General features: G+C 39.8%; 1 protein-coding gene across 7 annotated transcripts in view; it reads left to right on the top strand.

The window, feature by feature from the left end:
* The window catches only part of LOC135223477 (SUMO-conjugating enzyme UBC9-B), a 68,404-nt gene extending 46,512 nt beyond the window's left edge, over positions 1-21,892 (top strand). For all 7 annotated transcript variants that reach the window (XM_064261898.1, XM_064261899.1, XM_064261900.1 and 4 more), the window contains exons 2-6: positions 6,451-6,531; positions 8,411-8,494; positions 13,535-13,652; positions 20,956-21,100; positions 21,488-21,892. In XM_064261898.1, the coding sequence (XP_064117968.1) occupies positions 6,466-6,531; positions 8,411-8,494; positions 13,535-13,652; positions 20,956-21,100; positions 21,488-21,557 (483 nt within the window). In that variant the 5' untranslated portion in view covers positions 6,451-6,465 and the 3' untranslated portion in view covers positions 21,558-21,892. The remainder of the gene's footprint in view (positions 1-6,450; positions 6,532-8,410; positions 8,495-13,534; positions 13,653-20,955; positions 21,101-21,487) is intronic.
* The last annotated feature ends 5,986 nt before the right edge of the window (positions 21,893-27,878 follow it).

The raw sequence follows: 27,878 nt of genomic DNA, 5'->3' as shown, positions 1-27,878 counted from the left end.
CCAGCGACATGGGGGAAACACCGCAGTGGATCCATCGTCATCGGGTGGATCAGCCTTATTCACCCAATATTTAATTGGTGGGTATTTCTATATAAGGATTCCGCATCGTTCCTCCCCGCGAATATGAAAGCCACCAGGAATTGGGCCATCAAATGTATTTCGCCGTGTTTAGTACGAGCCCCTTGGGGTTAATTACAGTCATCCGAATAAATATTACTTTAAATTCTTTTTCAGGAGGTAAATCTCCATAGAAAAACCGCAACTGCCATAGTCTAGGCCACTGCAGAATAGTAATGTAGATCTGCCAATTGGTGAAACCAGAATACAATTACATCTTTAGGCATACCATTCAAAAGATTGAAGTTATATCAACATAATGTGATATATGAAAGCGCCATACGAACTAAAATAGGCATGTGAGGTCTTCGTAAAATATGGCGTCTACCGACTGAGGTGCCGTTCATAACTGGCAAGGATCCGACATCTTTCCCAGCCTTCCCACCACTCATTTGAACAATGTTAGCGCATGTATGTAACGTTTATTGATCTTACTCAGGATTGTAGTTGTAATCGGCAAAATAAAACATTTTGTTGCCTATTTTAGTGAAAGTATGAAACTTCGGTAGATCTATATTACTATCCCGCGGCGGCCTAGACTATGGCAGTTGCGGTTTTTCTATGCAGTTTTACCTTCTGAACAAGAATTTTAAGCTATTTATTTGGACTACTGTAATTAACCCCCAGGGGATTGTACTAAACATGACTAAGTACATTTGGCGCCCAATTCCAAGTGGCTTTCGTATTTGCAGGGACGAACGATGTGGAATGCTTATATAGAAATACTGAAACTAATTATTTCCGGGGTAATGGTTTGAACTGAAATTGATCTTACTCAGGATTGTAGTTGTAATCAGCAAAATAAAACATTTTGTTGCCTATTTTAGTGAAAGTATGAAACTTCGGTAGATCTATATTACTATCCCGCGGCGGCCTACACTATGGCAGTTGCGGTTTTTCTATGCAGTTTTACCTCCTGAACAAGAATTTTAAGCTATTTATTTGGACTATTGTAATTAACCCCCAGGGGATTGTACTAAACATGACTTAAGTACATTTGGCGCCCAATTCCAAGTGGCTTTCGTATTTGCAGGGACGAACGATGTGGAATGCTTATATAGAAATACTGAAACTAATTATTCCCGGGGTAATGGTTTGAACTGAAATTCACTTGTCTAAATTTGTGTTTTTAACATGTATAATAAAGTAGTTTTTAATGAATATATCTATTTTTTTTATCTTATAACATTATGAGCTAAAGTTGGTCATCTGAAGATTGGAGACACCAACAAGTGGGGGTCGTTTATCTTCAGGTGGAAAATATTGGGGTCGCTTTTCTTCAGGAGGAAAATATTGGGGTCGATTTTCTTCAGGAGAGGTATTAGGGGTCGCTAATCTTCAGGTGATCCGTTTTATCCTTACTGCCATCACAAGTGAAACTACACAGTGCGTATTTGATTGTAATTATTCATGTTTTAGTCTTAATTCACTCCAAATTGCACTTGAACTACGTTGTGGTTCCTGGTTCCTAAGCGGTCACTCTACAAACACAGTTGCGAGCAGCAAACAAGTACACGGTTTATGAGGTGCAAAGATTTATTCCTTTAATTGTTTACTTTACTCATTATTTAGTTTAACTTTACTTTATTACTACAAAATTTTTTGTAAATTAGTGTTTATTCCTCTTTTGCAACCAAATTAACCCCTAAGGTAGATACGAGCAGATGGCAAAATGACTTTGTTGCCAATGTAGTGGAGCTTCACAAATACGCCAATGTATTTGCAAATTGTTTCCATGAATTCTAGTTGTCATAGTAATGCAATAATGATAAAATTGCTGTAATATGTACATATACATACTACAAATAGATATACTAATTTCACTTATTTCCCTGGTTTTGTGTAAGTCTTATACCTAGTTTTGAGGGTAAACGCACCAATTGGCAACACTGATAAACAATAGAAGAGCGCAAACAATGCCGTAGGTGCTATTAACAGCAGAACTGTTGATATTTGAGTCTGGAATCGTCGTTACTTTCAACAACGGATATTTTCAAATCAATAATCATGCATATGTAAAAAAATTTATGCAATTCATGACCTTTACTGCCATTTAACCATTATTTAAATAATTATCTAGTGCACGCTTCTACCAAAAATTAGTTCCCTTGGATAAGTCGTGGGTGGAAGTTAATGTTTACGATTTTTGTGAAGAAAGTGCCCCAGCGTCTATGGGTACAAGTGGTTTGCGGATTTAGCACATGAAATGGCAAGTTTATTGACATAGGCGACTTCGCAAACATCGGGATGGCGTCAATCTTCGAAATATTCGTAGTTGTAAGTAAAATTTTGAAAGGATCATGGAGGTAGTTTGCACTGCGTAGAGCCAGACTTTTCATTAACCTCTGTTTAATCTTAAAATAAGACCTTGTTTAATCTTAAAATAAGACCTTAATGGTGAAAATACTTACTTTGAAAGGATAGTAGAGGTCTCGAGCTCCTGCTCTCACCACCAACTACTCATGACTGATGCCCATCTCTGGTGTCAGGACGTGTTAAATTACTTTTCGTAGGGTGGCTTCACGCGGTGGAAACTGGATCCGCTAGTCCAGTCGGTTGTTTCCCCTATCCCTTATTTGCAACCAAATTAACCTCAAAAAATTGCAGATATTTCTAAAGTAGATATGAGCAGACGGTAAAATGACTCATCGTTGCCAATGTAGTGGAGCTTCACACATACGCCGATGCATTTACAGACTGTTTTCATGAATTCTAGTTGTCATAGTAATGCAATAATGATAAAATTGCTCTAATATGTATATATACTACAAATAGATACTCTAATTTCAGTTATTTCCCCGGTTTTGTGTAAGTCTTATACCCAGTTTGGAGGGTAAAAACATAACAGTTGGCAACACTGATAAACAATAGAAGAGAGCGAACAACGCCGTAGGTGCTGTTCACAGCAAAACTGTTGATATTTGAGTCAGGAATCTATTTACTTTTTCAAGAGCAAATATTTTCAAATTAATAATCATGAATATGCAAAAAATTTATGCATTCATGACCTTATACTGCCGTTTAACTATTTAAATAATTATCTAGTGCACGCTTCTTTCTACCAAAAAAGCGTCGGTTTCCTTGGATATCTCACAGGCGTCGTTATTGTTGACGATTGTTGTGAAGAAAGTGCCCCAGCGTCTATGGGTAAAGGTGGTGTGCAGATTTAGCACATGGAATAAAAAGTTTGACAAAGCGACTCTGCAAACATCGAGATGGTGTCAATCTTCTACATTATTGGTGTAAGTAAAAATTTCAAAAGTGTTAAGGAGGTATGTTTGCACTGCGCATAGCTAGACTTTCATTAACCTCTGTTTAAGCTTAGAGTATGACCTTAATTTCTGACTTTGGAGAAAATACTTACTTCGAAAGGATAGTAGAGGTCTCAAGCTGTTGCTCTCACCCTGAAAGGATAGAGGTCTCAAGCTTTTGCTCTCACCCCCGATGACTCGTGACTGGTGCCCATCTCCGGTGTCAGGACGTGATATAGTACTTTTTCAGAGGGTGGATCCACACGCAGTGAAAACTGGATCAGCTAGTCCAGTTGGTGGTTTCCCCTACCGGCCGCCAATCCCGGAACGCAGCCACCTTCCCAAAATAGTACTCGGAACTTGCTGCTATGAGCATCGGTCAAGAGTTGTGGGCCATCCAGGCAGCACACTGACCCCTCTACACTCCTCTGAGTAATGGTTTTCTCCTTAATTATGAAATAATGGCATAATTCAAGAGCTTTTTCGGGAAGTGGCCGCTTTCTTAGAGAGGTGGCCGCTATGTTGATGCCGAGTCATTTACCCTAACCTCAGAACTGATATGTAATTGTATGCTGGCCATCCTGGAATGCTATCGCCCATGCACACAGTTATATGGGAGCTTTTAGTAAAGAGTGGAGTTTCCCTTACCAGCTAAGTAACACGGCCTATGGGTTAGGTTAGTATAGTTTCCTTTGCCAATCCCTTCTTAAACATATGGCTCCCTTATGACTTGTGCATGTGCAGAACCAATCCATAACCAAAACATGTCCTAGGCTTTTGCAGATTTCCCCCACCAAAAGCCCTGCATTTCCAAGGATCCCACAACCATGGTTTTAGATGGGAAGTTGTATCTTAACCTAACCTATTTTAGGGTGCCATGCCCTAATCTAGCATGGGGACAGTGTGAAGAACCAGTAAGATATTTCTGAGATTATGACTTGATCAGGCTTATCTTAACCAAACCAAACCTTAGACATTGTCTTAACCTGGCTTGGGGGTTTTCCTCCTCTCTGAAACAGCAAGTAGGTCATGACCCCTTACTATCCATTCTGTTATAAGGAATTCAGAGCAAGCGATTAGGGCGAATGTAGGCTTAGTAGGTATTTTTTCAAAAATATAAGCAGCTATTTCAGTAGAAATGCATCTTACTTCCATTACTGAATCTTTTGAAGGGTGTCCTAATCTGGCTTGGGACTTCTCCCCTTGGACCACCCTCTCCCCCCACATCTTGCATGCACAATGATTCAACAGCATTACTGGGGAGGCCTTGTTTTAAGCTATGGGAAGGTGGCATTGACAGGTTACATTAGCATATTCTATGGTGGAGTATTTTCTCCAGTTTAAGGCCTTTGGGACTTGGAGCCTGAAAACCTCAATCCTGTTTAAGTTAGAGTACCATAGCTCAATAGCCTAACCTGAGCTTGTACTTAGGATACAATTATTCACCTGTATACCCCTAGATAATATCTCTAGGTTTGGAAAAGGTATGACAAAATACAGTCGCCGCCGAAAAGCTTTGCCACCTGGAGTCTTCGACATGCAACACCATAAAGAAAATCACAAATCTAAAAAATGGAAAAACAAAACTATGTTGCATCAGGGTACTCGCCAAGTAAACCCCCTAATACTCTTTAGGTCCACCTTTGTGGAGAATGACCTCCTGCAGCTAGTTAGGAACAGAAGCAACTAGATTTCTGAAGATCTCGGCAGATGTCGCCCCAGGCTGCATTCTCCAATTTTCAGAGTCGAGATGTCTGCCTAAACAAAAGGAAACTGGGATATTTAGTATTTGCATATAATATGAACACATCTTTGGTTTGCACTAATAAATTGAAAATCTTTATATTTTACTTATAAGTGCTCCAAGATCTTTAATTGTGAAAATGAGTTCAGTGTTTTATTTTTCATATAATCTATACATATTTGACAACTGTAGGATTCTAGAATTCCTTACACTTGTAACTCTGTAGTAGAATCAAAGTTTTTGGTCACCATTACTGCAGAAAGGAAACCAGAAAAATAGTTGTATTTACTGTTGATAAATCCTAGCTTCAATCAAGATTACGGTCATTTTTGAGTGAGTTGTAGTTAATCAAAGTAACTGTCCAGTTTGACAGAGTAGTAGTATGCTTTTGTGAAGAGTGTAAATTGGAAGAAGAGAAAAATTGTAGTTTTAAAAAGCTTAGTAGCATGAATAACTTGAGATTTTACTGTGTGTTCACTTACATCTGGTCACATGCCACTTGGGCCTCATGAAGCATCCATTGTCCTTGACTAGTTAGAAATACCTTGTTAACCGTACCACCGTTATCGAAGTAATATGTAGCTCAGTTTTATCCTCGGTGTTATGTTGAAGCAGGTTAGGAAACTGGGTACAATAATGTGTAGAATTTGTTAAATATGGTCTGTTAAGTGGATCCATAGTATCTGCTATACAGTACATAAGGTATTGGCAAAGAAGTTCCTCAATTTCTCTCCTCATTTTGTTCACCATCACCACATTTTTGTGGTCAAAGTAGTAGTACATTGAATATTAACATCCACATTTAGACAACATGGACCATGGTAATGGTATTGCATATTTTCAGCTATTCTTCACTGGGGTGACTTAACTGTTTATTGGGATAAACTGCTATAGTTCTTGAAACACCCAACTAGTAATTTGACTTGAATTAAAAGTTGTGTGTGTAGCAAATTTGGCTCAATTTTCGGTTGAGAGAAGCATATAGGTTAGGTATCAGGTGAATGAATATTTGACGTACCAGTGTACTGTATTTCCCAGTCAGGAAGGAGTTCAGTCTTTGTTAGACTCTGGTAGCATGTGTCCTGAAGTATGTGTACATTTTTAGTTGATCCCCACAACTGCTGGACTTACTACTGTCATTTAGTGGTGGTGTTGTTTTTTATATATACTGTCAAGTCACAAAATTAGGTTACCTATATTTGAAGAAGTAAGATATTGAAAATGTTCTCTTAACATCTCTATTCTTTTACAGATTTGAATTGAAAATGTTCTTAACACCTCTATTCTTTTACAGATTTAAATTGAAAATGTTCTCTTAACACCTCTATTCTTTTACAGATTTGAATACACAAGATGTCTGGTATAGCTATTGCCCGTCTTGCTGAAGAACGAAAGGCATGGAGGAAAGATCACCCTTTTGTAAGTTGTGTGATTGTGTTTGGCTTTACATGAGTACTTTCAGTAAGCAATATGAGTAAAGGTCAAATATTTATTAATTAAAGGGTTTTCGTGGTGTTCAGCCTCATGAATCTGTACTGTTCAAAGCTGTATTCTCCCAGCACATCATTTATTCATGTATACCCCTACCCCATGACTAGCACTTTTGCCATTGCCTCTGATAACTTTGAATGCCTTTTTGTCAGGTCTCTGTTATCCATGTGTGGGGAATGTGTAGTCTTAATTTTCCTTTTTGAAATTTTCTCTCTCTCTCTCTCTCTCTCTCTCTCTCTCTCTCTCTCTCTCTCTCTCTCTCTCTCTCTCTCTCTCTCTCTCTCTCTCTCTCTCTCTCTCTCTCCTGTGCTCTTTACTACCATTTTCCAGGATGCCTTGTCTCTTTTACTTCATTTAATCATTGTATATGTACAGCCAATCCCCTGGGGGAGGGGGGGGGGGGTTTGTTCTCGGTGGGGTGCTAATATGTGAAAACCACCATTAACTGAAACTCAGCAATATGTGGCACGATAACCAGTTAATGGCATCTGTTATGTATGTTATGGCACCATAACTGTTATTGGCACCTTATGGCATCAATGACTGAATCTCTGCCCGTTATGGCGCCATAAAACCAGACGCCACGAACAGTCCCTCAATAACCGGGAACTGCTTGTAGTTTAAAGGATTCATTGCACCCATGCTTAATAGTTTTATCACAAAAAGGGCATTTAATCATGAAATAGATATGAAAATACAGTCATTTGTGGATATTTCTCATAGAAAAATACTGTGAATATGGAAATCTCCCACAAATAATGGGCAGATAAGGTCCACAGAGAAATCCGCGAATACGAGGAGTCCCTGTAACTACATATACAAAAATGTAACACGGTTTCAACTTTGCCCCTTTTCCCAAACAAGATTGTAAACCCTTGACCTAAGTTGGGATTGCATGTAGATGTGGGAGGAGTTTTGTCTTACCTTCCATAGACTACCAGGTCAAAAAGGGTCAACTTGAAATTATAGTAAAAAAAAAAAAATTATAGAAGCTGCAGTAATTGGAGATTTGAAGTCATACATTGAACTGTTTTGATAAATTTTGGCTAAGGAAGATTTAGTTTCTAATCATCTGAATGAATTATACAATATTGTTAAATATGTAACCCAGAATCACTGATGAGAGTAAATGATAGTGTAAACAAAAAATTTATAGACTCCAAACATTGTAAGTTACATTGGCCTTGTCCTGGAATGGTCCCTTTCCTCTGGAAAGTCCTTGGGACGGTTGAGTAGGATTTTATGGCCGAATTAAAGAACCTTGAATTGAGGGAGACATTAACTGTAGTTGAATCAGAAGTTAGGGGAAGTCAACTGCTATTAGGCTAAGAAAAGCCATTGAAATTGTAGGATTTGTGTTAACTTTCTCGTGTAAAAACTTTAACCTTGCAGATGGTATTGTGCTTGGTAAAATAGTGTATATTCATGGTTATTCTGGCAGAATAATCACTGAACCATAATATCTTGTATGAAAGCAGTGTCCTCAGTGGCGTGGTTGGTATGGTGTTGGCGTCCCACTTCGGTGGTCGCGAGTTCGATTCTCGGCCATTCCATTGAGAGATGTGTGTTTCTGGTGATAGAAATTAACACCATACAAACAAACAATGAATGTGAACTCGTGTCAATACTAAGTAGACAAAATGGTAAAGGGAGTACTAGTTTAATCTAGATTATAGAGACATAGAACCAAATAATTGTGTTCTTGTACAGAAATGTAGTTTTTACCCATTGTGGTCTTTAAAGTTTATCATATCCAGAATGCTGTTTAGTTCAGGAAATTCTTTAATTCTATGCTTTCTCTTTCCAGGGCTTCATTGCACGTCCCACAAAGAACCCTGATGGTACACTCAATTTAATGAACTGGGAATGTGCTATTCCAGGAAAGAAGGGAGTAAGTTCTATTTCTAATGTTTGTACATAAGTTGTTACGGTAGACTTAAGTTTTATTTCTCTGCAGTAAACAGAAATCTCTGTTTGGGTGAGTATTAGAAAACAAATAAGATGGAATTTTATTCATTTGGGTTTTATGTAAAGACGGAAGTTCACAAGTTTAGTCGGTTAACTATGCATATGTTGTTGCGCATCATTTTGAAAAGTTTTAAGTAGAATAGTTTCTATTTAGCGTTTATTTTATTTGCTCAAATATTGTATGTACTAGCGAGTGTTAATTATACTTACACTAAATCTGCTTCCATCACCAGTTGGTAGTACGTTGGTTTTGACTTTTGTAGAAAAAATGTTTAAGCTGGAAAGGGGGTTGGAGCCAGGCCACCGAGAGAGGCCTGTTCACCCTCTGATCATGACCGTCTTTGTAGGCCAAAGCCTATGCTTGCCAACATCTCGACTTGGGTAAATGACTGGGATAACGAACATGTTTTACAATATTTTCACTTGAATGTTTCTAAAATGAGCATATTTTATGACAGTTTTAATAATTTACTGATACAGAGGCCCCGTATTCGCATTCTCTGGATTTGCGAACGCACCTATTCGCGGATTTTTTTTTTGAAACCTATCTGAAAATTATTCGCGGGAGGACTCCCCCATTCCGGGGTTCTTAGTGGAACATACCTAAAATTATTCTTGGCTGTTTTTTTTTTTTTTTTTTTTTTTTTTTTTTACAGAAGTATTCTGTATTTTCATGTTATTTACTGTATAATGTGTACATATGAAATCATACGGCACTTACTTGTGATTAATATTGATTATAGATGATGATATTATAGCCGTGCAGCCTGATGAATGACGATTAAGATAGACTGCACAGCAAAGTAGAGGAGTTACAGATCCTCTGAGGGCGCCTTGTCACCTTCTTCAGGAGGCACCATCATCTTGAGGTAATTGTACATTTGTACAAACAAGTCAAGATGGGGCTTCACAATTTCATTTACAGTATTGATGAAAGTTGTGGCCCTTTCTTTATTTCTATCCCATGCCTTGACTGTTGTCTGTACATCCCTAATCAAATTGTAGAGACCACGATATTTCTCAAAGGCCTGGTCCGTTGATGGGATAGCATTACTAAAGAGGGAGGCAAGTTCTTGTCCAAGAATGGCCTCCCCAAGTATTTTGCCCTACTCATATTTGATCTTGGTGCAGGCGTCTGCACTTTGACATGCGGTAATGGGCTGCTACTTCTCCATGACTTCTACCCTCTCTTAACATGACTATCTCGTCTATTTTCTCCTCGGCACTCATTAATTGTAAGGGCTTCTGACATTCAGGCTCTGCCAGAAGCCTTAGGCGAAGCAGAACGTTTAGAGGACATTTTAAAGTATCTTAGTCCGTAGTAGTGTTTACCACAGGCAAAAAATGTACAAACGAGAGACCATTGAACTTACGTACATACTCGGACTATCTAAAATACATAAGACCATGGGAATATAGCAGGGTACGTATGATTTTGTCTGCAGCACACAGTATGTACGTATTTTGCATGCATACGTATCAAGTATATTTTAGTGAGTAAATACATTTTTTATGATGAAAAAATATTTATTAATTTTCAAATATTACAGTTCTGTAATAATTTTAATGTAAATGGCAAAATTTCAGTTACAAAATTGGTTTTTCTTAAAAGATGCTTCACCTAAGCCAACTTAACGCAGATAAACAAATCTTATGATGCTGTGACGCCTTCTTAGAGCAATACCCAAATAAAATTTATTAGACACGCTATTGGCTGTTGTCTGCACAGCAGCCAATCCAGGAGCAGCATTCATTTCCCTTGTCACTCAATGGCTGTACACTTGGCGTTGATTGGTTGAAGCCTGACCCCATCTCGCGGAGATGGAATTGTTGGTACATCACACATATCCTTCATCAGCCTCACTGCTTAGAAAGTTACTGACACGTAAACGCAAAGCTTTTTTGTGTTTATCAGCAAATATCTGTGCGCGTCATGCCCAAAAATGGCACCTTAAAAGTGTCCTTGCTCCTTCTAAGGCTTCTGGCAAAGAAGCTAAAAGAAAGAATACCATTATGAAGCTCGACGAGAAGGTGAAACTTCTCGGTATGTTGAAGGAGGGCAAAAGTTACACTGCAGTTGGCCACCATTTCAAAGTGAACAAGAGGACAGTGAGATACATAAAGAAAAAAGAAAGTGTTAACGTGACGTACTATGGTACAGCAAAGGCTGTATCCACAGTGGGAGACAAAAAAAAGTCATGAAACTGGAATCTGCACTCGTGTTCTGGATCAAGGACTGCAGGAAGAAGAACGTGCCTCTTGACTCATAGATCATTCACAAAAAAGCATGACAGCTCTACCAGCAGCTGTCAACTGACACACAAGGTGGCGAGGTAGAGGAAGCCAAAGATGTAGAGGCACAGGAAGGCGATGAAGAAGGGGGGTTGGAATTTTTGGGCTTCGATGAACCAGCTCCTAAAGAGGAAGAAGAGCCACAACCGGGACAATCTTCAGGCCCCCAAGGTTTTCAGACGAGCAAAGGATGGTTCCATGGATTCCAGAAAAGGTTCCACCTAAAGTCTGTTTCCCTACATAGGGAAGCTGCATCTGCTGACAGAGGCGGCCGCGAAATATCCCGAGCCCTTCAAGAGAAAGGATACCGCCCAGAACAGGCGTTCAATAGGGATGAAACTGGCTTGTTCTGGAAGAAAATGCCGTCCCGGACGTACCTTATGGAGGTTGAAGCTAAAGCCTCCGGATTCAAGGCACAAAAGGACAGGTTGGCCCTCCTCCTGATGTGCAGGAATGCGGCTGGCTTTATGCTGAAATCAGGCCTCATTTTCAAGGCTGCAAATCCCAGGGCACCTAAGAACAAGGTGTTACTGCCCATCCTCTGGATGCATAATCCCAAGGCCTGGATCACCAAAGTCCTTACGGATTACTGGTTTCACCAGAGCTTCATTCCTCAAGTTTGGCAGTACTTGGCTGATTTGGACAGAGTTCAAGGTCTTGCTCATAATGGACAATGCTGGTGGCCACCCTCTCGATACTTATTACAAGGGAGTCCAGCTTGAGTTTCTCTTTCCCAACACCACCACCTCTCCTCCAGCCTATGGATCAGGGCATCATCTGTGGGTTCAAGGTACTCTACACCGGGAACCCCCTCCAACACCTTGTTGATGTAATAGACTGCAAGAGTGAATTTACGCTAAGTCTGTTTGCTTAAATTCACGATTGCTAAGTGTGTGACTGTCATCGACGGGTCGCTGAAGGACATGGAGGAGACCTTGAATGCCTGCGGGAGTAAGTTGTGGCCGGACTGTGTCCATAATTATACAGGCTCTTCTCCTCAGGAAATCCAGCATTAGCCATTAATAAGGCGAGCCAGTAGGTAAGTTCTTGGTGGTGAGGACATTGACGATATCACCAAGGATGAATTCTGCACCCTCATTGATGCCCACTCTGACCCCTGACAGACCAGGACTTGGAATAGCTGACGAAGTCTGCCAGCGAGGAAGAAGGCAACCCAGGTTCAGGAGGAGGAGAGCAGCCTGACTTTGGAACACCTGTCTCAAGTTAAAAGATTGATAAACGACCTCCAGGAGGTTGTTGCAACATGGGATCCTTACATGGAATGCTCCTTGAAGTTTTCCAGCATTGGAGCCCTATAATCAAGCCCTCACCACCATGAAGAAGCAACAGCAGCAGCTGCCATTCACAATGCTCATCACACGAACTAAGAAGGACCCTCCAAAGCCTCCAGAATTGCCTGAAGTAGTGCCCCTTGAATCACTTAGGTGCCTCCCAAATCGCCTGAGTCAGTGCTCCTGAAGGTAAGGAGGTGCTCTCAGAGATGTGACTCCTCTGCTTAGCTCTGCAGTTGATCTTCATTGTCATTCATCGGACTGCACGGCTAATAAATCATTAATCAACATTCGTCACTGGTGAGTACCCATTTACATATGTTGTACTAGTGTAAAAAAAGTTTTTTTTTAATATTCATATGTATTTTGTTCTTTATTTCTTGTGATTTTATGTACACATACAATAGTTTCCCTCATAAAGAGAAAACTGGACAGTCTTAGATAGTAACTGTATGTAAGAAAATTTATTCTTGGTTGGAGTGAAAGCTTTCATTTTGATAGTACCTAGCCACTACTCTCACCTCTCTATTGCCTTGGGAAATTTAAACAGTCACTTTATCTGATGTATTATTTCCTTAGCAATTTGGAACGCTAGAATGGTGTCTCAGACGTGTTGAAACAATAGTTAACATTGAAATTTCTTTGATATTTTCTGGCAAAAAAAAAAAAAAAAAAAAAAAAAAAATGTTGGTTGACATGGCCTCACTAAGTTCCTGGAAGAAACTGATTGTTTGCTTACAACCTACTTAACCTAGGTTTCCAGGTAGGAAAATACCCAGGTATCCAGTTTTCTGAAGCAACCCATGACCTGGCCTCCTCTTTCTCGCTGGCCATGGGTGGATTGTTCTTTTAAAGGTTGAAGATTGTGTAAGTAGGAAGATGCATAATGCAGAAAAATAAGCTGGAGTGGAAAACTTGGTCACATAATATTTTATTTCCTTTGCAGAATGTTGCATTACATCTAAAATATGCAAAAAAAATATAGATAATACATATCATACATACATACATACATATATAGATATATATATATATATATATATATATATATATATATATATATATATATATATATATATATATATATATATATATATATATATATATACCACATACATACATACATACATACAGAAACATATATATATATATATATATATATATATATATTATATATATATATATATATATATATATATATATAATATATATATATATATATATATTGCATATTTGTATTTGCAATACACAATTATCGACTGACTCATTCATTTTACAATTTTCCATGCTTGATCAGATATTCCCATGCAGAATGTGTAGTTAAGGGTTCTTTGCTATTTATGAATTTAGACTTAATATATTAATTTTTTCTTACCTAGACCCCATGGGAAAGTGGCCTATATCGACTGCGCATGATTTTCAAAGATGACTACCCATCGACTCCACCAAAGTGCAAGTTTGAGCCTCCACTGTTTCACCCAAATGTCTATCCATCAGGTAAGATTTACATCACTCAATATCATCATCAAAATTACTTGATTAAAGAGAAAGTTACTGCTTAAGTGTTATTACAAGGTTAAGTTAACCCTTAAACGCCGAAGCGGTATTTTAAAAATAGTCTTTCATATGCCGGCGGCGTTTGCGAGTGAGCGCCGAAGCGGATTTTATTTAATTTTTTTTATTTATTTGTTTATTTATTTATTTAATTTTTTTTTTATTTAATTTATTTTTTTTCCCCAAAAAATTACAGCACGCTTAGTTTTCAAGATTAAGAGTTCATTTTTGGTTCCTTTTTTTGTCATTGCCTTAAGTTTTGTATGCAACCATCAGAAATGAAAAAAAAAAGTATATATATAAATATTGAGATATATGATAGCACGAAAAAAAATTTGTATATAATTGTATACAAGTCGCGCTGTGAGCAAAAGGGTTAAAGATAAAGTTAATTTTTTTTGTATTGTACACTAAATTGCGATCATTTTGGTATATATATTGTAAAACGATCAAGGCAACAGAGGAAATATTATCCCAATATAATGAATCGTAACGCGCGAACGTAAAATTTTTTTTTTCAAAAATTCACCATAAATCGAAATATTGTGCTAGAGATTTCCAGTTTGTTGCAAAATGAAGGTAATTGATTGAATATTGCTAGACTAAGTGTAGTAGCTTACAATTGCAGTTTTCGACCATTTCGGTCGTGTTAAAGTTGACCGAAGGACAAATTTTTTTCTATATCGTTATTTATATGAAAATATTTCAAAACTGATAAAAGCTACAACCATAGGTTGGTTTTAGTTGTATTCTACGTAAAATTGTGCACATTTTCATATAAAACTTTATGTAACAGCTAATTTAAAATGGTGCAAACATTACGACAATCGGACAAAAAAATTTGATTTTTTCGGAAGTTACCGCGCAGACGTAAGGAAAAAGTATTTCATAAATTCACCATAAATCAAAATATTGTGCTAGAGACTTCCAATTTGTTGCAAAATAAAGGTAAATGATTGAATATTACTAGAATGTAATAGTTTTAGCTTACAATTGCGTTTTTCGACCATTTCGGTCGAGTCAAAGTTGACTGAAGGTTAAAATTTGGCACTTATTGTTATTTATATGAAAATATTTCAAAACTGATAAAAGCTACAACCATGGGTTGCTTATTGTTGTATTCTCCATGAAATTGCGCACATTTTCATATATAAAACTTTATGTAATGGCTAATTTAAAATGGTGCAAACAATACGAGACACTGACAAAAAAAATTTCAGATTTTTTTCGGAAGTTACCGCGCGGACATAAGGTAAAAGTTTTTTTCATAAATTCACCATAAATAGAAATATTGTGCTAGGGACTTCCAATTTGTTGCAAAATAAGATTTTTAGCTTACAATTGCGTTTTTTTACCATTTCGGTTGTCAAAGTTGACCGAAGGTTGAAATTTTGGCACTTAACGTTTTATATGAAAAAATTTTAAAACTGATAAAAGCTATAACCATGAGTTGTTTTTTGTTGTATTCTACATGAAATTGCGCACATTTTCATATATAATACTCCATGTAACTGCTAAAATAAAATGGTGCAAAAATTGTCAAAGTGATGAAATAATTTCTCAGATGTCGCTGATACTTTTTAGTGTGAGAAGAAACAAATTCGCGATTGCGTGCCTGGGTAACGATTGTAAACAAAACTACGCCTTGATCCGTGAGCTCCCAGCATCCCCCAAGGCGCTTGTTTCAAAAGTTTTCGCCTAGTAGGCCTATTAACTTTTTCCGCGAATTTAAAAAAAAAAATATATCGACGTACCATGCCTCCAATCGGCACCCAACAGACAATTTGTATCGACGTTTAATACGTCCAATCGGCGTTAAAGGGTTAATTGTGTAAAATTTGAGATCAGTTTTCTAATGCAGTTCAAACCTGTATGGAGTCTGTATAGTTGAATTCTTGCAATGTGCATTTAGTTTGTTTCTAATCATAACATGCTTTTATGTGTAAACTTGAGCAGCATTATGCTGGTATGTTATGGAAGATATTTTTTAGAGAAACTTGCTTCAAGTATTTGGGTTATTTTCATTATTGTCTATTATATATTTTGATTGTTATTCAAAAATATTCTGGTCATATTGCTCAAAAATCTTTTTAATGTTAGCATTTTTTAACTTGCAAATGCATACGATTTTTCTGAATGGTACTCGTTTAGTTTTCTTACACCAGTTATTTTAGTCATGAGTGAAACTTAGTGTCTATGCAGTTTGGCTATGGCGTATTTGTATTTTTCTGAAATTGGCCGTATTTGAATCTCTCCACTGACGTAATGGTATGGTATTTGTGTATCCATTAGTAAATTATCCCCCTCAGGTGGTGGAGCCATCAATGCACCTCTCATGGTGCACTGTGGACATTACCTAGTTCTTTGTGACACCCCTTTGGCTCCCTGCTACCACCCCTTTCATTCCTTCTACTGTAGCTCTTATTCTTATTCTCTTCACTCCACCCTCTCATAACAATTGTTTCATAGTGCAGCTGTGGGGGTTTCCTCCAGTTACAATGTGAAAACCTTTTTACTCTCAATTACCCCCTCAATACTGAATGACCTCGAATAGGTCCCAGTGCTTGGCCTTTGGCCTAAATTTTTATATTCCATTCCATTCAATAAGGAAACTATGATTACAGTTTTATAGTGTGAACAGTTGCTTTTGCCTGCCAGAGATATATATCTTTTAGATAGTTTGTAGTGGTAGTTGTTCCGACACGTATACAAACCCTCGGTCCTTTAACAATAGGAAGGTACTTAGCAGCAGCTGAACCGGTCATAAGCTTTGAACAAGGGGGTTCGGTAGTTAACTACTTGTCCGGCAGTTGGCGGTCAGCTCGACTGCGAGGAGAGGAGCCACTTTGCTTTCGGCCGCACTAGTCGATGGACGTGTTGCTAGTCTCTCTGCCCGCTTCAGTCGTATGCTCTGTTTTCTTTACTTCGTGAAGGCTGTTTATCTTTTTCTTTTACTCAGTGAATGTACAAAGCCTGCGTAAGTACGTATCTGTGTTTTGTATTTTATTCTTGGTAAATTTTTCAAGTGATTATGGATTCCCAAGAGCCGGAGAGACTCCCTCGCCCCCCATCAGCCACAGATTGTGCCCTGGTGTGGAGGGCCGTAAGTGGGGGGGCCTTCCGATCATCTGTTGAGGTTGATCCTCATGAGTTTTGTACTCTGTGTAGAGGGCGGGAATGCTCTCGCACCGAGACATGTGATGCTTGTGTGTTTTGGTCTGAGGAGCAGTGGGAGTGCTATGGGGGGAGGAAGAAGCCGCGTAAGCCGGCCAAGGAGTCTGAGGAGGGTTCTCCGGCTACATCCTTGGTTACAGACACGTCTATCTCTTTTCTCCCTCCATCTTGGCTCCCTCGTATGGCTCCTTCCCCTTCGGGGGAGGTTTCTCACTCCTCTCTCGATTAGTTGAGGGGGGGGGGGGGGGGCGAGATCCCCCGACATACAGTTGTACTCTGGGTATTCTGTTCGCTTGGGGTGGGAACTGGGAGGGCCCCCCCGACTTTTCCTTCCTCAGATCTGCTTGCTACAGGGGACGATCTCGGATGGGCCTGGTACTCGCTGGTGAAGCGAGGGATACCGACGGTCCAGGGCTGCTGAGCCACCTGGCGAGAGGGGCCATGCTGGTAATGCACGGGCCGACCACCACGACAGTGTCCACGCCTGGCTACGCTGCTCCGCCGCACCTGGTGTACACCCAGCACGTAGCCACGGTGACCCCTACAGCTGTTGTGCAGGCGCCGCTGCCAGAGGTTATGATGCCCGCTGTGACGGGGGGGGGAGCATCAGGTCTTCCTCTCTGATCCCTTCAACTTCCTCGGGCTTCACCGGGAAGAGAGAGGCGATCAGGAGTGCCCTACGAACCTGGCACGGTCTTACGACCGACCCGATCGTATGCGCAAGTGGCAGGAGGAGACCAGGAGGGGTCTGTTGTTGTTCCTCCTGTGGAAGGATGTGGGTCTCTGGAGGCAATCTCGCTGGACGGGCAGTCTCCACAGGATGCAGTCACTCCTGAGATCCAGAGGTCGTTCGCGGAGGTTATTGCGCTGATTCGTCAGCGCAATGACCTCGGGGAAGGATCGCCGCTCCCACCTTCCGAGGCCACATCGGGCTTGGAGTCGTTCTGGGGAACTAAGAAGGAACCCAGGACGACGACAGGTCTGCCGCAATCGGCCTTGGCTGACAGCGTGCTGAGCCAAGTGGACGCTCTCGTTTCTGGACAGAAGGGTTCGCTTCGGTCCGGTAGGTCTTCCAAACTCCTTCCTCCACCTCTACCGCAACAGAGGCGCTTCTACGTGCCTTCAGAGGACCCTCTGCCGCCCAAAACCCGGAGCTAGCTAGGCTAACTTCAGAGGTGTCTCTGCCGCAGCTCCTGTCGGAGAACCTCTGGTTCTCGCAGCAAGAGGCACTTGCCTTGGAATCTACCGCAATGGCAGCATTCCAAGCGGCCTCCTAGATCGACCTGTGGGGGACCAGGCTTTTGTGAGACTGTGCCAGTCTGGAGGTAGGGCCATCTCCTACCTGGCCCACCAGACTGCTAACCTGTGGGCCAACCTGGTTCTCCAGCATAGAGACGCTGTTCTCACCAGAGTGACAAGGGCGGCTGGGCGTGAGGCGGCCCTGGGTCTTTGCAACGGACCGATGCGGAGTTCCTCCTTTCTCTTCCCCAGAGAGATGGTGGAACAGCGGCGCACTGACGACAGTGACTGTCTTGTCCACCAGGCAGTCTCCAAGGTGGCTTGGCAACCTCAGACGACTGCGGCTAAGCCCAAGAGTTTAGCTAGCGTTTCCTCTGCGACCAAGACGATCGCCTCATCGAAGCCGAGAGGAAAGACTCTGCCTTCAACTTCTGCTGTAGGGAGAGATCGCAACCAGCCCTCCTCCCAGTCCTTCTCTCCAGGAGGATCTGGGAAGAAGTCGAAGAGGAGGGAAACACTAGGGATGGCGTTCCCCCTCACCTGCTGCCAGAAGTTGGGGGGGGGCTGCCTGGCGAGCCATTGGGCAACATGGCAGCACTACGGTGCGGAGACCTGGATAGTGAACGTCCTTGGGGAGGGATATTTGCTTCCCTTCGAGTCTCTGCCACCCCTCACCTCCAACCCAGTCCATCTGCAAACCTACGTTCCTGGCTCAACCAAGGACGTGACGCTTCGGTAGGAAGTAGAAGCCATGCTGAGCAAACATGCTGTGGAGATCGTATGAGATCTGTCGCCGGGCTTCTACAGTCGATTCTTCCTGGTGGAGAAGTCCTCGGCGGCTGGCGCCCAGTGATAGATTTCTCTCTTGAACTGATTCATTCGCCAGACTCGGTTCACGATGGAAACCGCACTTTCAGTGCTCGATTCCATCAGGGAGGACGACTTCATGCTTTACGTGGATCTGAAGGACGCGTATTTCCAGATACCCATCCATCTCAACCGCCCCACAGGTGTTCATGTGAGTGCTTGGGCCCACTCGGTAGGGATACGTCTTCTGAGGTATCTCGACGATTGGTTACACATGATCGACTCCTCGAATTCTTCCGCGATCTGGGGATCATAGTGAATTACGAGAAATCAGACCTCGAGCCCAAGTAGAGGATGAAGTACCTGGGCATGCTGATCGACACGGTAGCAGGGAGAGTCTTCCCTGCAGATTCACGGATCAGCAGGTTCAGGGAGGCAGCAAGACAGTTCCTGTCTCTACAGGAGCAACCAGCTCAGTAGTGGCAGGTTGTGATCGGTCACCTGTTGTCTCTCGAAAAGCTAGTCCCTCACGAGTATCTTCACCTGCGGTCTCTTCAGTGGAGACTAAAGGAGTGTTGGTCACAGGCAAGGGACCCTCCCTTCTTCCCCGTGTCCCTCACGGAGGTGGAAGGCAGGACCTAGCCTGGTGGCTGGACAACGGGAACCTCGTAAGAGGAGTGCCTTTTCTCTCTCTCTCTCTCTCTCTCTCTCTCTTGTTTGCAGCTTACGGCTGGTTCAGCTGCCGCTAAGTACCTTCCTATTGTTAAAGAACCTCAGGTTTGTATAGTTAGGAAAAATACAATTTCTGACATTGTTTGTCTCATAATCAGTCATGACTTCAACCATTGATGGATGGTCTCGTTTATAAATTTTCAAGTCTTATTTTCACAGAGGTCTTTCACATTGATCCGTAATCCTCTTTTCCTGCTGAGAGCCACCAGGTTTGCTGAACAGCAGCACCAATATGTAGTAGATATGCCTTACTTTCTAGCTTCTTAGCTCCATAGTTCCTTTATTCCGCTTACAATTGGACTTTGGAACAGTGTCTTTGAGGATGTCATGCCATATTGTAACTATTAAATTGACATTTTGAAACAACTACTATTTGCAAGATCAGGAAATAAGTAAAAAGTGTATGCAAGATCAGGAAATAAGTAAAAAGGAGTTGAAAAGAGCTGATATTACTATTAATCTTACCCAGCAATCACCAATGCAAAAGGATTAAGGGGGAAATAACTATTCAGTCCCCATAAGTATGCAGTCATTATACAACAATGTAGAAAGAATCCATTTTTTATAAATTGCAGTTGAATTTCCAAAACAAACAAGCAGAATGGACAGTAGTGTAGATAAAAGTTGCAAGGATTGAATGTGTACAATATGGCACTCAAATTTGAAGGTGCAATGTTCATGATAGCAATAAATGCTGTGAATGTTTCCCAAGCCATCTGTAGAAATATGAAAAAATTTTAATTGATCTGGCCAAATTTTATATCCTCAAGGTTATTGTATTGTACATTTATTCATAGCACAGCTGTTATGAAGACAAATGCCCTGTCTTGATCAAAAGTGGTCCAATTATGTCAATAAAACAAATGCAATTGTATTGTGCTGAGATATTTAAATTTAAGCAAACATGGAATTGAAATGAGATAGACCCCTCCCTTTCTTATCTGTAAGCTATACAATTTGTAATAATCTGATACCCCTTAATGGGTGGAGAGACTTTCAAATAAAAATACCATTTATTACTTTATAGTAACTTGAAATAATGCTGCTATTAGTTGCTTGATATAATACTGACAGTGATATGTATGCCCTGAAAGGTACAGTTTACTTCCTGGTCTGGCAAAGCTACGTGATGTAGTTCCCTGATGCTTCTATAACCCCAACAGGTTATTGCTTAGCTGCTCATACAAAGGCAAGGACTGCCATTACAGTGTGCCAATTCTCCTCTTGTAAGTCTAGACTCTAATTCATATAGCTTTTACAAGGAGACTTCTATTTGAATTGCCATATTTTACAGGAACAGTTTGTTTGTCACTGTTAGATGAAGAAAAGGATTGGCGACCTGCAATTACCATCAAGCAGATTCTGCTTGGTATTCAGGATTTGCTTAATGACCCCAATATTAAAGATCCGGCACAGGCTGAAGCATACACAATCTATTGGTGAGTTTCTGTAGTGTTTTTCTTAAATTTTTTAAGAACAAATGAATTCCTGCCCATGAGGAGGTGGGGTTGGTTTATCAGAACATTTTTCTTCAATGTGAAAGTGCTTAGTGGAGGATTTCAGGTAGATTGATGACTCATTTAATAGTACGACATAGTAGTAGTTATGTATTCTTACTGCTATTTGATGGTTGTGTAAAAATTCCTATAGAAAAGTGAAATATTTCTATATGTAGTATATATAATTTTAAATTTCATACATTCAACTTCCCTGTCAGATATATACTTGGCTATAGACTCAGTCGTCCATAGCTAAGTATATATCTGCCAGGTAAGTATGTATGAAACTTTATTGTACAATAACAATATCATTTTCTTCTTTTTCAGCCAAAATCGTTTGGAGTACGAGAAGAGAGTTCGAGCACAAGCCAAGGCCATGTCAGCACCTTTTGAGTAGATTTTCATGTTTTATCACACTTGAAACCAAACTTGATGGGGTATCGTAATCTTTCTTTCTTAAGTTCAACGGGTTAAGCTCCTGTTCCATAACGTATATACTGTACACTATATATATATTTATATAACATATATGTTAGCTCTGTAACAAGTTCATTCCATTATGTCTTCTTGTAAGTTGCCTTTGGTTTTTACAGTTTACACGACGTGAAAGATTACGTTATTACTTATGGAAACATGACTCTTCTGATTTATTTTTAATCCTTCCTCCTATCTGTCTCAGTCACATTTGCGCTTTTCTCAACGATGGATATTAATAAATAATTTTTTACCAAATTTTTCTTTATTTAATACCTTGAGAATGTTTTTAAACGAAACCATTTTCAACAGAAAGATGTAGGATATTCGTAATACAACTTTTCAACTATTTTGTCAACTAACATTTTCTATAAAGCTGTTATGAAACTTGACATTTTTTATCAATCAAATGGCAAAGGGATCAGATTAACCATGCCCTTCACTGCATCATAGAGAAATGTGCTTTTAAAAACTGCATTAATGGCATGTGTATGTAGTAACATTATACTCTGCTGAACTCCAGAATCACCTTGTCGGTCACTACATTCCTCTGGTCTGGAATGTATCTGGCTGAAAGATCCACCGAGTGAGTCTGCTCACTGATGCAATTGTACTATCAATTCGTAAAGTTTATGGGATATCACTCTCAAATAAAGGGGGGAGTAGATATCTCGCCCACAGAACATCTCTGCTCCAGTGCTGTTGCCAAGTTGTCCGATGGCTCGCCAGGCATCATGCACCTACGCCTGGTCTTGTAGGACCGGACTGAAAGGAAGCTGCCGAGATGTCTTTGTGGAGCAGGAGAAGGCTGGTGGCTCTAAGAAGAGAGATTGTGGTTTGAGATCTCTTGGGCAAAGGGTACATGGCATCCTGGTGGACCAAATTGTCATTGTCTGCTCTTCATCTGTCAACTGCAGCTTCAACTTGGTGGGAGGAGTGATAAAGATCCTAGAACTGTTCCATTGCACAGGGTCAATGAATTTAAGAGAAGAGATGCTGCCCTCTCTAGGATCACTAAACAGCCAATTAGCCCACATATCTGCTGTCAGATGGGCACCGGACTGCAGGTCTTTAGAAATGCGGCGCTCTTCACTGTTGCTAGAAATGGCCGCTGAGGAAAGTTTGCTGTTGTTGACATGAGACCGCCTGGAACGGTGTAAAAGCAGTCAAAACTCCAGAGTGCAACCCATACAAAGATGGAGGTATTTGTGAGAGTATTAGACTAATTTTCAACAGGTAACCAAAGACAATTTCCATGGCAAATTCCTGTTATGCGTGATCAGAGTCAACTCCTGATGCCATTTCTCATTCATTGTTTGGGATGATTTCATTTCGTATTCTCAACCCATGCTATGCTTCTGTGGGATGGTATTTACAAATGTGACTAGTTTCCCTTCGATGTCCTGAAAAAATGGAAAGTATGAAATTAATACACAACTCTAATACCTAACATTCAAAAGCAAGAACAAAATATTCGACTTTTATAAATATAACCAACTGACTTTTAAGTACATAAGCTACAGTATCACACAAGGAAGTCAATCAGGAAACAAATTATTCCTTGCCAGTAGCCCACTTCCATGAAACTTGGAAATTTCTCGCAAGAATTTCTGAATTCTGTTGAGACAATAATCTTATCAGATTATTAACTCTTGCCATTCGTTCACATTCAAGTGGGTTCTTTGCAGTGATTAAGGAACAACTTGAGAGGTTACCGCCCCAAACTTGCTAAATAAGAGCTGCTGAAATCTATTACACGCCAGCAGTTTTTTGTCAACTAAAGTCACAGTGAGCCATAAAATGCAACTTGCATGCAACAGATTCATCTTGCATTTTAATTAATTACAGATAATTAATTCCATGTTTAGTTTCAGAGTTTTCCAGACGGGGATAGCCTTTTAAACCACTGGCCCTTGGTCCTAACCTTGAAATGGTACGTACCACTGGGGTCTGGACTTATGTCTCGAACCTCTTATACCATTGCTGAGTTTGGCTTTGATATCCTATTCACATAATTACCTGCTGCTGTTAATTTCTATTTACACGTACAACTCTTTAACGTCATCCGACCCAAGTGTTCTTTCTCAAATTCATTCTGTCTGGATTCTGGTACCTGTGGGAAGAAATGTAAAAATAAAAATGTTCGTGAAAGAATCCGGATAATAAGGGAAGTGTCGAAATTTAAATAAAACTGCTGCATTCAACTGAAAACTGCTCAACTCCAAAACTTATGTAGTTTTACATGATGATGAACAGGCCCTAAAACCTATTTAGTAGTCAGCCCTATTAGACTTAATGTTTAACTGGAGTTAGTAATGTTGAAAATCATTTAACCAGAACTATACCCCGCAAGTCTTCAGGCTAATAATCAGCAAATTGAGTCTGCATTTCAATTGTTTACCGTTTAGATTATTTTAAAAATTAGTTTAAAAGATCCCCGACGAAAATAGGTATAACATACCCTACGCAAGAAAAACCCAAAGAAAAACTCGGTATTAAATAAGGAATCAAGACCCTAGCGAAAGAATGACCCATTCATCCCATGAAATCAATTTTGGTATTCATCCGCCGCCCTCTATTCACATCCTTTAAATTCATCCTCTCCCATCCCCATAGCCTATTGATTCGCCACCTCCCTCCCACATCACACACTATCTGATACGGGAGGTATAGCTTTTGATATCGTCCTCCACATTGTTTCTAAAAGGAGGAGGTACAACATTAGTGTCGTGACATAACGTAACTGCGATTCTGAGTATTATTACCACCACATATTCGGGCAGAAAATGCAAAAGGCATTGACGGAACAGATAAGACCTCATAACGGGCAAATCGTAATAGTGGCAATTACTCTTATCAACTGTACACTCGGGAAGACACTGATAACCTCTCGAAGAGACATTTTTTTATCAGTGTGGTATCTGTTTTGTCATTAAATGCACTGCATACGTATTTTGATTAACTGGCGCAGAATGTTTTCACTGTTAAAGTCTCGTTATTACAATTTGCGAAACTAGATTTTAAGACTCTTAAACTTGCGTATACGGTACTATTTAAGATCGTATACGGTAAGAACTATTAAATCTTAAAAGAATAAATAAAACTTTATCTACGAAAGTAACGAGACTTTCCCATGAAGGAGGAACACTAATGAATGTTTTACCCTGTAAGGTGGTTAAACAATTCTCCCAGAACGAAGTGGCGGTAAGGATGCGTTTTTAAAAAATAACATTTGTGCTCTCCCTCGTCACTATTCACTGGAATTTTTTTTTTTTTTTTTTTTTTTTTTTTTTTTTTTTTTTTTTTGCTCTAAAGTCAGCTGATCAATCCGATCAATCCCATTCCTAAAGTGTGTAGGTGCACTAGGTAATTTTATTTATACAAAATTAACCGATATTAGTCTCCAAAGAATAAGTGCCGATATATTGAAACGTAAAAACGGTGATAACAGTTATCCCAACATTCAAAATAACTAGTTACCAAAATGTGTTTTAGATTTTTATTTCCAAGTGACCGTCTACAATGCGAGTAATTTTAATCTTTTCATGGGTCTAGTACACAAGAGCATTTTCAGTGATTGTATACCCGAACATAACCTATACTATATTCAAGAAAATGTATTTGTCAGCCACAACGCTCCATTTGGTGACACACACCTATCTGACCTATAAAGTCGAAGTATGACCTCGACTTCACTCTCAACAAGGGTTTCAGCAATCGATTATGCGTATCAGACGTGAAATCGGTATCTAATCAGTTCTAAAGTTACAGCCAAGGTTTCGAGGAAAAAAAAACAATTACCGGAGAAGTAGTCGGAACAGACAAATTAAGGCAACAGGTGTCAACAAAACCTTGTTAAACATTGTACACATTGCAATGGGTCGCCATCATTGTTTCTCCGAGGATTCTGGGTAATGACCTACTAAGAGACAAAAATGGTTCATTTATTCAGTGACCTTATGTCCTGGAATAAAAAAATTAAGATTTTGCATTTTGTTTGATTCTGGATTTCTGAATAATTTAGCGATCGCTATGGTGTGAGCAAAATTAGCAATCTGGTAACGGCGATGCACAGATTGCAATATTAGGCCATTAATTATCTAACGGTCTAAAAGCTCTCTTACCTATATATGGTTATACTACATACTACGTATATTCATGGACTGAGATAATAATGAGTATATATATATATTATAATATATATATTCTATAGTATATGTGTATGCATGTATGTAAAACTGAATCTCGAAAGTCTGGAACGTGATAAATTCATAAATAAAGTTATAAGCCACGAGGGAAAAATAAACAACGTAGTGTCTCCAAATCTTTCGACTCGGCGTCCTTTACTCAGCAGATAATACCTTTATATATATATATATATATATATATATATATATATATATATATATATATATATATATATATATATATTATGTTTTGTGTAAAACAAAATGATCACATTCTCTCTCTCTCTCCCCTTAAGTAATTACCTATAAGGCACTTTTAAGCAGCAAAATTCGCATCTTTGTTCATTAAACAAACGCTATCCCCCCCCCCACCCCCCCGCAAAAAAAAAAAAACTTTCATTATGAGGAGATTGTAAAAACAATAACCTGGAGGAAAAAATGTGCTATATTGCCCCGCCTTGAATATTATGCGGGGAGAGAGAGAGAGAGTCTATTTTAGGAGAAATAGGGTTAAGCGAGTCTTAATATAAAAAAAAAAAAAAATGGGGGTACCTCATTATATAGGAAATCTCTCTCTCTCCATCATCGTATGCCATATCTGATACCCTGATCACGCAAGGAAAATCTCCTTAGCAGGGAAGTAATCAGCAGACTTCTTATAGCTCTCTCTCTCTCTCTCTCAACATGGAAAATCGAATGTGTTTCATAGAGTCCTCTTATGCATAAATTGCTTAAGTGTATGAAGGCATATTGATTACCGAAAATTGAATGAATAAAACAAATATTACATTTCCGGTTATAAAAAAAGGATTCTAGTATAAGGCTACGCACCATCTTTGCTGCGCTCCCCAACAGTCAACTAACAAACAAGTACATGTAATTCACTGCTTAGCTCAGTAAAAGTACCACGTCCCTAAATCGTTTCAGCCCTCTCGGGATTCGAATTAGGGACATCTCCCTGACGAGGCTAAAATCCTAACCACTGGACCACGAGGACTTGAAATCAAGTTACACTTTGGATTTTTTTTTAATAGTCAGAGAAGCTGGATAGCTAAGGACGCACCAAAGGGTATGGATGTGAAGTAAAAGGCAGAGAGCAACGTAGCTGGGTTGGAAGATGCTACGAAGGCCGAAGGAACGGGCAATCTATGATAACAGAGAGTCCAGGTTTTACAGGGAAAAGAATGAACGGGGAAACGAGGAAATATTGGGGGGGGGTTGGAAATTGGAAAATGGCAGAGAAAGGGGAAGTATGGAAAATCAGAAACTGGATAGAATAAGAGTAAAAAGGCTACGAGAGAAAGAAGGGGAAAGGAAGATAGTGGAAAGGAAAGGAGAAAAGAAAAAGGAGGAAGCCTGATGGAAAAAAGTAATTAAGAGTGCAGAATAAAGGATAAATGACACGCAGATCTCCGCGATTTCTTATCCCCCGTTTTCCGCAACGCACACAAACTCGATAACACTTATTCCCTTCCCCAAAAACAAAGTTTTTACTAAGTTATGATTAACTATACGAAACTTTGCGCCAAAAAGTTCAACACACACAATTCTGAGCGCCAACGGAAATTTATGGATATGAAATTGATGCGTCGTCTCTTCTGTTTTGATGGAACATAAAATTTGTGCGAAAGGCTAGGCGCTGGGACCCAAGAGGTCATTCAGTGCTGAAAAGGAAATCGAGAGTAGAGAGGTATGAAAGGTGTGAATCGACTGTTAGGAGAGGGTGGAAAGTAAGTTGGAAGAAAAGGAATATGAACGAAGGTACAGTAAAATGAATGAAAGTGAAAGGGGCTGCTGCTGTTGCTAGGAGCCGAGGGGACGCTGCAAAGAGCCACAAGTCGCGCCTACATTGCATCGCGTGAGGTGCACTGACGGCACTACCCCCCCTTACGGAGAGGGAAAAAAAAAGAAGAGCATTTGGAAAATGATCACCGTACTGACGAATAATGGCGTTTTGTTGGGGACTCCAAATAGGGTAGAAGTGAAAATATGAAAATCTTGGTACCGCAAACTCTTCTCGTCATTTAAAGGAGAATTTATAATAAACATTTTAAATT

Source organism: Macrobrachium nipponense, chromosome 10 (genome assembly GCF_015104395.2).
Source record: "Macrobrachium nipponense isolate FS-2020 chromosome 10, ASM1510439v2, whole genome shotgun sequence".
NCBI lineage: Eukaryota > Metazoa > Arthropoda > Malacostraca > Decapoda > Palaemonidae > Macrobrachium > Macrobrachium nipponense.
This window is presented reverse-complemented; position numbering and strand designations above follow the sequence as displayed.